This window comes from Sinocyclocheilus anshuiensis, unplaced genomic scaffold, assembly GCF_001515605.1.
Source record: "Sinocyclocheilus anshuiensis isolate Anshui unplaced genomic scaffold, SAMN03320099.WGS_v1.1 scaffold2253, whole genome shotgun sequence".
Classification (NCBI taxonomy): domain Eukaryota; kingdom Metazoa; phylum Chordata; class Actinopteri; order Cypriniformes; family Cyprinidae; genus Sinocyclocheilus; species Sinocyclocheilus anshuiensis.
The window spans coordinates 150,101-162,573 of NW_015551131.1; the positions used below are offsets into that span (position 1 = coordinate 150,101).

General features: G+C 38.9%; 1 protein-coding gene across 1 annotated transcript in view; it reads left to right on the top strand.

The window, feature by feature from the left end:
- The window catches only part of plcg1 (phospholipase C, gamma 1), an 88,665-nt gene that overhangs the window by 70,921 nt on the left and 5,271 nt on the right, over nucleotides 1-12,473 (top strand). The window contains exons 29-32 of the mRNA XM_016453378.1: nucleotides 2,806-2,920; nucleotides 3,020-3,181; nucleotides 5,525-5,613; nucleotides 5,696-5,940. Coding sequence (XP_016308864.1) covers nucleotides 2,806-2,920; nucleotides 3,020-3,181; nucleotides 5,525-5,613; nucleotides 5,696-5,940 — 611 coding nt within the window. The remainder of the gene's footprint in view (nucleotides 1-2,805; nucleotides 2,921-3,019; nucleotides 3,182-5,524; nucleotides 5,614-5,695; nucleotides 5,941-12,473) is intronic.

The following is a 12,473-nucleotide window of genomic DNA, read 5'->3' on the forward strand; positions in this document are numbered from 1 at the left end:
AAAAAACAGTATCATAGCTATTAAACTATTTCTTGTTATGATTTTAAATCTGTATTTAACCTCAGAACGATCTAAAAGTAAAAAGAGGTGCTAAAGTTTGATTTTGCAGTGACTAAATAATTATAATTAATTCAAGTGATAAAGGATTTTGAAAGTCTGACAGCAATCATTGTTGAGCACATGCTGTAAGGTTAACCCTGCATGGTGTAAATGTTTGAAAATGATTAACAGTTGAAAACATTCATTAGAAATTTAGAAAAGTAATCAAAAAGTAATCAAAAGTAATCAGTTACATTACTTTAATAAAGTAATTAAAAAAGTTACACTACTATTACATTTTAAATAGGGTAACTTGTAATCTGTAACCTATTACATTTTCAAAGTAACCTTCCCAACACTGCTTATAACCATCGCGCACTTGGAAGAAAACGGATAGTGCTCTCCAGATCACATGATTCAGTGGAGAATTAATGGAAATTATATTAAGAACATGTGAGAAGAAATCTGTTCTCAGACACCAATGATAACAAGAACTCTCTTCTCTCTCGGAAAGCTCTTCTTCTGTGTTTGTTTACACTGGTTTTCGAAATAGCGCCACCACTCTCACCAATAGCAGCTGCTCCGGTCATGTGATCTAAGCTCAAATCTGATTGGACGGCTGTTTCATTGAGGAGCGGTGGGGAAAAAATCGACACACAGGACGAAATTAAAAAATCTTCACTTTTTCGTGCCACGAATGATCGTGCCTGGTGTGAATAGCCCCAGAGGGATCTATTGTTTTGATTTAACAGCGTCATCGCGCCGAATTTCGCGTGCAGTGTGAAAAGGCCTTTAGACAGGGTTTCTGCCGTTCTTAAAGTCTTCGACAAATAAAGGACAATTTTTATCACAAGCATATTTAAAGAATCTTCAGTAACACTTTAGTTTAGGGACCAGTTCTCTCTATAACCTAGTTGATTATTAACATATTGGCTGTTTATTAGTGCTTATGAAGCACATCTCAATGCCTTATTCTTCATGACCATATTCTAGACATCTTAATCCCATAAACTTAACAACTACCTTACTAACTATTAATAAGCAGCAAATTAGGAGTTTATTGATGCAGAAGTCATAGTTAATAGTTAGTAAATAGTGAGAATTGGACCTTAAAATAAAGCGTGGCCGAATCTTTAATAGAGTTGTGCTTAATGTTGTCTTTTTGCATGTCAAATTTTATAAAATGTTTGTTTTTATTATATTGTGTTAATGATATTATGTTGTTGATTGTTTAATTTGTATGTGCCATGTAATATCTAATGCAGCAATAAATGTAGTTACAGCCAAAACCCACTGATTAAGACCTAAAAAGGTTTAAATTGGAGCAGAAAGACTTGTATTCACACCTGTCTTGTTTGGTTCGATTGAATCAAACTCAAGTTCGTTTCCCCTCTTGGTGTGGATCTTTTGGGCAGGTGTGAATACAGCAATCACACTCTGGTGCGGACCAAACAACCGTACCGAGACCCAGCTGAAGAGGTGGTCTCGGTCCGCTTCCAAACGAACTCTGGTACGGTTCGTTTAAGGTGTGAATATGACCCGACCTCGATCCGACCCAATTGCAGAAATCACGCTCAGAAACAGACAGCTTGAACATGTAGTGCTGTTTTTTTTGCGTTTCAATCACTTGTTTTTAAACCACAATGCTTAAAAATGCATGCAAATGACGAGTTTTCGTGACCATGGCGCACAGCCACGTGACGTGAGCGTGCTAAATAGGCTAAAGCTTGCCGTAAAAGTTACCATGACTATGTTGGGGGAAAATAGTATGGAGATATTTGAAATATTTATTAATAAACTAGTGTTTTCCGAGTCAGTGTCGCAGATTAAATTTATGATCCTGACTCACCATCTCATCATTGGACGCGCCTTTAGAAAGAAATCCATCTTGGATTACAGGGAGCACAACGTTTTGTTGATATTGTGAATGCACACAAATAAAAGTAGACCATTTACAGTTCCGAAAGATGTATTATTCTTACCTTTATGAGCAAAAATGACGGCGTATTTCATTTGTTTCCACTGATGTCCTGAAGCGCGCTTCAGCTTCCACTCTCCGCACAAACGATTGGATATGCACCTAATAGCGCACATTTATCTAGGTTAAATGTTTAAACTAACATTGTGATATGCTTTAAGTATTTCATATCTGTAGATTTTATTTTCGGCAAGTCGTAATTACAACATCGTATGACATTGTCTCATATGATGCTCATAAGTTTCTTCATATTGCGTTAGTATCTGATAACACCAAATCAGTAAAAGAATATAAATTGCACTACGAAAGATCTCCATGATTAGCCTGTTTTTGCACTTCCTGTTTTTCCCTGCTTGAGAATTTCTGTCCAATGAATGGATGTCCTTAGCACACGTGAGGTTTTGTTTACAATTTCTGGTTCACTTGCAAAAAAGGGCAGTGTGAAAGCGAACCGCACCAAACAAAAAAAATCTACATGGTATTTGGTCCGGGCCAAAGCAAGTGAACTAGCGAACTTTCCTGGTGTGAATACACAAATTCACTTTGATGTCTTCTTTTGTCATTTTTATTCCTAAAAAATCACTAAAGATTCAAATGACTAAAAATTCTAAAAAGATTCCGCAATATGCTTTAGCAACCAGAAGCCAAACACACAGGAAAAGACAAGTACAGGGTTTGGTCTGTGCTTTTGTTCTCCCGAGTGGAAACAGGTGATCAGCCAATACTGATCATGTGAGGGTGACCAAATAGTTGCTAATGAAGGAAACTGAACGTTGGTGTGTTTTAAGGTTTTGGGAGCGCGCCACCTGCCCAAACACGGTCGAGGCATCGTTTGCCCTCTCATCGAGATCGAAGTTTGTGGAGCAGAATATGACAACGCCAAGCAGAGGACTGACTCTGAAGGTGAGGTGCAGATGCAAATCGTTTACAACAACAACACATAAGAACAAACATTGTAGGGGTATGTGGGATCACTAAAAGATTGACCTGCTTTACTCTCAGCGGACAACGGTCTGAAACCCACCTGGCCCAGAAAACCCTTCCGATTCACTGTGTGCAATCCTTCCTTTGCCTTCCTGCGCTTTGTGGTCTATGAAATCGACATGTTCAACGACCAGAATTTTCTCGCCCAGGCAACGTTCCCCATCAACTGCCTCAAAACAGGTATGGCTCGCAAAAGAATGACCACTTTTGTGCTCTAAATAAATTGGGGTGTCCAGTCCTGCTCCTGGAGGGCCACTATCTTATCAAAACCGGGTTGATATAAAATAGAGGCGGACAGTAGTATTTTTTACTCCACTTTAAAAGTACTTTTCAATTGTCTGTACTTTATCAGTGTTTTTCTTTAGAAAACTTTACTTCACAACATTCCAAAGTATAATATTGTACTTTTAACTGCACTACGTTTCATATTAAATATCATTTAATTAGTGCTGTCAAACGATAAATCGTGATTAATCGCACCCAAAATATTTTTTTTTTGTTTACATAATATATGTATGTGCATAGTGTTTATTTATTATGTATATATAAATACTCACCCATGCAGAATATATTTTGAAAATATTTACAAGTATATACATTTATATTATTCTATTTTATATTATATATAAATATATTTAATATATGAACAACATATTTTTCTGAAATATATACATGCATGTGTTTGTATTTATATGTACATAATAAATATACACAGTATACACACATATTATGTAAACAAAAACTTTTATTTTGGGTGCGATTAATCGTTTGACAGCGCTACATTTAAAACTTAATTACATTAGAAATCTATTACTTTCTTTCTTTTACTCAAGTAAAAGTAATTCAAAGATTTACTTGAGTACAAGAAAGTACTACATTTTTAATGTTCTTAAGTATTAAAGGTAAAACAAACAAAAACTTTTATTTATGAAATGTAGTGCAGTAAAAAGTATGACACTATGCTTTGGAATGTAGTGAAGCAAAGTTTTCCAAAGAAAAACACTCTGATAAACTACAGATACTTTTTAAATTTACTTGAGTAAAGTAAAAATAGTTCACTACTGTCCACCTATTAAATCGTCTGGTTTAGCGCGATTATGAAAATGGTCTGCGATTATGAAAGCTGTTATGCGCAGAGGCTCTGTGATCAGTAGTAAATGTTGCTCCATCTGAAAGCACGGCGAGTTTGAGTCGCTTAAAACTTGCATTTGAAAAAGCAACATGCGTCAAACATCTTCCCAAACTTTTATGAACCTCTTGGCCAACAAAATACCACATTTAATAACATGTTTTTACTCCAAACTCACTTCATAACATCAGTCGAGAAATAAAATCCTTCTGTGAGATGATGTGGCTTCTTGCACAGAATAAGGCACGCAACATATTTCATAGTATTTTAAGCAGTGATAAAGGCTATGTCGATTAGCATTGCATTATAAATATACTTCATTATAATGAAAATTAGAAGAAGAACTCCGATAAACCATATATTGTCGTAGTCCTGTGTTTATTAGTCACGTTGAATCAATGAAAGCAGTTCAATCTTCTGTTTATTCATGCCCTCTGGCCTTCGGATGGAGCAATATTTACTACTGATCACAGATCTGTGCTTCACTGACAAGCTGCGTGTAAAAATCGCAGCTTTTGCCTAATCGTGAATGAAATTTAATTTCAATTAATCGAGCAGTCCTATTGCAGAGTTGTGGTGCGTTTTAAGTCATGTCGGATAGATCGTATTTACGAGCTGAACGCCCCCAAGTCGTTTTTACAAGTGGGAAACTCAAAATTTTCTGTAAGCCATGAGGAAGAGTTGGGGGTAAACATGTCGGATGCAATGGATGCAGCCAGAGACTATTATTATATATAGATATGCAGCATCTGTATTGATGGTCAATTTGTTGAAATTAATAAAAACAAAATTGTTGTCATGTACAATAAAACTATATAAGTTACATATACAAAATATTATATTATATAATCACCATAGAATATATGAAGAGTTCATTTGCAAAAACAGATAACTCCGTTTTTAAACCGTTTTCAATAATCATGTTTTTGTCATTGTGCATTCGTTAATTTCAATCAAATTGCAGCTGGGTTATTTTGATTAGGTAAAAAATAACTAAAAAATACAGCTAACTAAAACATGATAACATAATAAAAAACATGATTAAAAAAAAAAAAAACGGATCTGTTTTTGCAATTAACTCTTCATATAATGATTCAGTTTACATCACCTTCATAAAAACGGAAAAAAAGCAAAAACACGATGCACATTATTTATTCATCATTTTGTGGATGTACAGTTAAAAAAATCGTTGAACTTTATGTAGAAAAGTTAAATCGCCATCCTGTTCCGACCAAAGTGACTTGAATGCACCAGATGCCGTAATTATGACTTAAATGCGAACTTCCCAGGAGGACTTGAGCGCACCATTTAGCTCTAGTCCTAATAAAGCACACCTGAACTAGTTAATCAAGGTAATTAAATAGAAATAATAATGTCCTAATGTCGGTCTGTAGGCTACCGGTCGGTCCCACTGAAGAACAGCTACAGTGAGGATCTGGAGTTGGCGTCTCTGCTGGTGCACATGGACATCGTCAGAGGAAGGGTGGGCGTCACAGCATGTAGAAACACACTTTATTCATCGGCTGATATGCTGTGTCATAATGGCCGGCTGGTTTCTTCTGCAGCATGAGAACGGCGAGATGCTGAGTCCGTTCTCGGCGGCGGGGGCCATGGCCATGCAGGTGGGCCGGGAGCGGATGGGGGACACCAGCTCCGTCTCCTCCGCGTCCTCCATGTCCCCCCTGCCCTCGTCTCCGGGCCAGGCGCTGGGATATCGCGGGCGGGAGGGCTCGATCGAGGCCCGCTACCAGTCTCCGCTGGAGGACTTCAGAGTGTCACAGGAGGGGCTGATGGATCACGAGAACAGGAGGTACGCTTGGACTAAAGATGGGGGTAATTGTCAAATTATATGGCACATTAGGGCTGGGCGGTATATTGAGCAGACAGACAGAGCTCATAACTCTGACTAAAATATACATTTTGCTGAAATATTTGTAGTTGGACAATAAATGTGACATATGTAGAACTTTAAACCTACAAGTAAGTGTATTTGTATGATAGCACTAACTGTAAAGTGTAATGGGGTAATCAAAATAGCCTTTTTACGCAATTACTCAATTAGTCTGTGCTTTTTTATTATTTTCATTTTAGTTTAGTAAATGTAACTTCTGCTTTAAAAGCATTTTTGTTTTTAGTTTGCAATGTTAGAATGTAATGTGATTTTAACCCTTTTTTTCACATAATATATGCCTACATGCTTACATTCACTTTATTTGTTTAATCCAAATACAAAATACCGAGATACATACCGTATACCTCAAATCAGCCAAACATTACCGAGATTTTTGCTCATATCGCCCAGCCCTATGCCACATGTTGTTGTCTTTTATTTAACAGAAGTTGTGACAGATCTTTTTATTTGTATTGCGCCACACATCCGAGTGTAACAGACTATTGAAAAAGGGAAAGATGTAGGGCTGGGACTTTGTTTAATGCATCAGTTTGTTGTTTTGAGATGTGAACACAAGCTTGCGGTGGTGGAGTTTAAAGTGCCCCTATTATGGGTTATAAAAGGTTCATATTTTGGTTTTGGGAGTCCCCAACAACAGGTTGACATGCATGCAGGGTCAAAAAACACATTCATTGTCTTATAATATGCATTATTTTTTACCTTATTTGCTCAACGACTCCCAAACTATTCGCTCAACGATTCATTTTTCCAAACCCCTCCTTTGCGTGACTCTAATCTTGGTGATTGGTCCGATCGGTCTCATTTTCATTTCATCATGAGCCTGTAATTCCTGATAAAGCAGCGTTTGTGAGCGCAGTGCTACTTTGTGTACAGCGTTACCGGGGAAACCGCTATTTTTACAGCTGCAAAAGCGGCACCTAGTGGCAAAGAATGAATTTGCATTTTCATTCAGACCAACGAGAAAAGACCAACAAGTGGGCGGGCAATAAGCTAATGTTTCATGTTGACGTCAACATGAAACGGCTTGGAATTCATTTTAAAAACGACTCGTTTCAATGATTCAGAGTCGACTCTTTCTTTTGAGAGACAATAACTTTATACACGGTGCACTTTCAGATTTAAAACTTTGCAGGATGTTTTCATTCACTTAGAGCTGTGTTACACACTGCAAGAAAGGTTATTTTCAAAAATCCATAATAGGGGCATTTTAAGAGGTCTAAATGATTGGAGACATCTAGCATACGTCACTAGAGAGATTCAGTTAAAATTTTGATTAAATATTTTGCAGTTAAAAAAATGAAACATGCATGGGTGGAATCATTCACAATAAGATCTGTAACAGAGAATAGATGGGGTGAATTTTATGTTCATGCCAACTTTAAGATGATTACTATGATAGTTGTGATCATGGGCAACATTTAACTCATGAGTCTGCAGAAAAATGCAGTCTTTTTGTAACTGCATCAGCAAATTATTAACAGAAGTTTTAACAAAAAACTACTTTAAAGGGTCATGAAACCCCCTGTTTCAGCACTGGTTAGTTCTCACCACAGTTTTAAAAAAATGCTAAAAAAGTGGGCGTGGTGCGGAGCGGAGGAGGGGGAAGAGTGGAGACAGACAACACATACAGCTTCGGGTTCAGACAGTTTCATTTCGCTCCCATCGAGTTAAAAACACAAACCATCGAAAACATATATATGAACACGCTGTTGCACCTCTGATAACTTTTAAGGCTTATTCTGCGGTGTTTAAATAAGTCTTTTGACGGGTTGTATCACGGAGCTGTAAAAATGGTTACACTCACTAATGGCGCTTTTCCACTGCATGGTACGGCTCGGTACGGTTCACTTTTGAGGGGTTTTCCACTGGGTACAGTACCTGGTACCTTTTTCAGTACCACTTTGGTTGAGGTTCCAAGCGAACCGTACCGTTACCAAAACGTGACGTTTAAACTCTGCTGATCACTGATTGGCCGGAGAGAATCGTCACTTCCTGTGTCACTACCTGCGACACAGAGACACAACAGAACCGCTAGATTTAAATCAGCACAGCCAGCGAAGGATCGAACACAACTGTTTTGAACGAGCACACCTTTTTTTAACAACCAAAAAATGGCTGTTTCGTTGTCTGTTGAGGAAGTAGACGTTCCTCTCGTTGATAGCAGAGGAGTGGATCCAGCGAGCTTGATGGGGCGATGCGAAATGAAAACGTTTTTCAGGAGTTGCGGCAGTAGAGGCGGCGCAACTATAACAACATGTGAATAATCCCGCCCACTCTAAAGCAGTACTAAACTGCAGTGGAAATGCAAGCCAAGCCATGCCGTGCCAAGCCGAGTCGTACCACGCAGTGGAAAAGCACCATAAGTGAATGAATCGCGTTTGTGCCAAACTCTTATCACAAAGCAAAAACAAACACTTTCCTTCGATCCATGAACGTTTCTCTAAGTTAAAGTACGCAGGTCTCACAGTCTGAAGTGTCTGTCATAGCAAATCAACACAAGCTGTTGTGAATAATTAAGCGAAGCGTCTTCTCATAGGGTAAGAACACGCAGTCTTATAATCCAAGTGGATGCTGCACACTGGTGGTGGTTGAGGAGAGACAACCCCCCACCCCCTACATGATTGTAAAGCGCTTTGGGTGTACAACAATGCACAATAAAGCGCTATATAAATGTATCCATTCATTCATTCATTCATGAATAATTTAATAGATACCGACACGTCATCGATATACTATAGTCCTTTGCCACGTCACAAACTGTGACGTCAACACGATGTAGATTTTAAACACGGAAGATAAAAAAAGGGCAAAAAAGCTTAAAATTAACCAGTTTTCTCCAACAATTTAAATTAACGGATGCTAACACTGTCTTCTATGTGCAACACAGGCACCTGTGCTAAAATATCATAAAAAGTAGTCTGGGGTTTCATGACCCTTTAAGTATAAAAGTAGTGTCCTACCTTGGTTAAGGGCTAAACGGCTTCCACCAGACATGGCAGCGATTAACTGAAATTAACTTGTCAAAATCTACATGAATGACCCGTTTAATGTTCATTACTGACATGTCTGAGGGTCTCTCCTGGCTCATGGTGTTTCGTTCACACAATGTGCTGTTCATTGGTCACGAATAACTTAAGAGTATGCCAACATTTACTAGACTGTGGGCTAGTTTTGACTAGTTTTGTTCACTGCTGATTTGAGTGGCGACACTTCCTGTAAAAGCATTTTTAACTGGAAATGTGCACGCTGCTTTTCAGACGTATATTGAACTTTTCAATGGCTCCCGTGAACTGCCAAAATACAGACAGCATGCTACATGTCCCACCAGTAAATATAGTAATATATTGGATCACTGTTACACAACAATTAAGGATGCATATCATTCTGTTCCACGGGCAGCTTTGGGGCTCTCTGATCACTGTTTGGTTCATCTTATACCGACCTACAGGCAGAATCCTGTAGGTCGGTACGATCTGAATGTGTTTTACTGCCGATTTGAAAAGGCCAGTCTACCACCCCCCCATCCGCTCTGATCTGCACTTCACACATTCACCTTCATACACATTCATCATGAAGTCACTTGAGAGACTGGTCCTGGCCTACCTGAAGGACACAACTGGACCCTTGCTGGATCCTCTCCAGTTTGCCTACAGAGCAAACAGGTCTGTGGATGACGCAGTCAACATGGGACTGCATTACATCCTGCAACACCTTGACAAAACTGAGAATTACGCAGGGATCTTGTTTGTGGACTTCAGTTCGGCCTTCAATACCATCATGCCTGACCTACTCTCAGACAAACTCACACAGCTCTCTGTGCCCACCTCCATCTGTCAGTGGATCACCAGCTTCCTGACAGACAGGCAGCAGCTAGTGAGGCTGGGCAAACTCACATCCAGGACTATCACCATCAGCACTGGCGCCCCCAGGGTTGCATCTACTGCACTTCTCTCTCTACATGAATGACTGCACTTCAAAAGACCCCTCTGTCAAGCTCCTGAAGTTTGCGGACGACACTGCAGTCATACACATACGGCCTCTTCAAGGACGGAGACGAGTCTGCTTACAGACAGGGGGTTGAGCAGCTGGCTGTCTGTGCAGTCTTAACAACCTGGAGCTCATCATGCTCAAAACTGTGGAGATGATCGTGGACTTCAGGAGGAGCCCCCCTGCACTCTCCCTACTCACCATCATAGACAGCACTGTGGCTGCAGTGGAGTCATTCAGATTCCTAGGAACCACCATCTCTCAGGACCTGAAGTGGGCCACTCACATAGACTCCATTGCAAAAAAGGCCCAGCGGAGGTTGTACTTCCTTCGCCAGCTGAGGAAATCCAAGCTCGTTCTACTCTGCTGTCATTGAGTCTGTCCTGTGTTCATCCATAACTGTCTGGTTTGGTTCAGCTACCAAATCAGACATCAAGAGACTACAACGGACAGTCAGGACTGCTGAGAGGATTATCGGTGCCCCTCTGCCCAGCCTCCAAGATCTTTACATCCATCATAGACAGCACTGTGGCTGCAGTAGAGTCATTCAGGTTCCTGGGCAACACCATCTCTCAGGACCTGAAGTGGGACACTCACATTGACTCTATCGTGAAAAAGGCCCAGCAGAGGCTGTATTTCCTCTGCCAGCTGAGGAAGTTCAACCTACCACAGGAGCTGCTGAAACAGTTCTATTTGGCCATCATTGAGTCTGTCCTGTGTTCAGCTATAACTGTTTGGTTTGGTTCAGCTACCAAAACAAACATCAGTAGACTACAACGGACAGTCAGGACTGCTGAGAGGATTATTGGTGCCCCTCTACCCAACCTCCAAGAACTTTACACCTCCAGAGTGAGGAAAAGGGCTAAGAAAATCACTCTGGACTAGGGTTGGGCTGATAGACGATGCCATCGTCCATCGCCGATGGCTGATAGACATCACGATGTTGAGCCGATTTATTATTAAGCATTTCTCTAAAATTTCTAAACTCATTATGTAGGTTTGATATTAAGGTTTTATCATGATAGACACCGATTTAACTGCGGTGACACACAACATGCCTTTAGGTTCAAATGAAATAAAACCACTTCTCATAAAGAACAAGAACATGGTCTTCTTTTTAATGAAATACCAATGGTTATATAGGCTAATTATGCATTCTTTATAGCAACTTGTTTACCGTATTCTTAATTCTTTCAAGCAGACATATTTATTTCTATAAATACATTTAGATTAATCTTTAGGGCTACTAAAGTTTTTCAGTCAAGAGCAGTGCGTGATTTTCTGTCTTTCTTTTGTTGCTTAACGTCAATGACTCAGACAATAGCAACTAAATTAGGCTACTATTATGGCGTTATTTTACTGACAAATGTCGAGAGCGCATTATTGTAGCGCAAAAGCACATTAATACAATGCGCAAGTGCGAATCTCTCCGCTCGCGCGCGGATTTCCTTTGCTCTCGCACAAAACCGGACGCTTAAAACGTGTCTCTCCTCTCACTCAAACTGTGTCCTGTGCACTCACAAATCTCTCTGTGCTCATGCGCTATAGATATTAATTCTTTTCGCACCTGAATTAAACGTTGTCAAAGGTTATCATTATGCACTTTTAAAAAGTAGTCTCAAAACAGATTTGTGTGGGGTCTTTCCTTGATTTTTTTATTGTTGTATTTTTGTTTTAACAAACTGGTTATTGTAGCTACTTTGTTTTACTAACTTTTATCTTTTATCTTTGTATTTTGATCTTTTCTGCAAATGCACATATGCATCTCTCTGTAAAATAGGCTACTTTGTAAACACTGTTTTAAAAGGTACTATATAAATAAAGCTTTAACCAATCAGACCTCCACAATTGGAATTCTTTTGACAATCAAAGATGGATCTTTAATTTCTTTCCAGTTTAATAATATTTTGCAATGTTAATGAAACGTAGCCTATAGAATTGGGTGCTTGGATGATTTGTACATAACCTCTGTCCAACTGGTTGGTCTCTGAGCAATTTATCTAAAAACAACATATTATAGCCTATGGCCCTAAAGACTTTATATAAAACATCAATGTTATGTCATAATATGTCAGACAGATACCTCAACTGAATTTAAAATCACTGCAATAAATTCTCAGTTGGTATGATGGCAATAATATGTAACAACTCCTCAAATCAACATCAAATGTAAAAATAGATGTAAATGATGCAAGATATAACAATAAATGTTCTAATAGCATTGCTGTTTGGCCATTTATTGGGAGTTTTTCCTTTTTTTTTTTAATCCAGTGTTTTCAGTTTCTTTTTTTTTTTTTAATGAAAATCCACTTAATATTAGCTATACATTCAATGGCACTCTTCTCTAAAACAGTGAATATACAGTTATGTGACAGTTACATGTAATTACATTGTCTGCAAATGCATTAAACCCATAGAATATAATGTAGTAATGTTATGGCAAA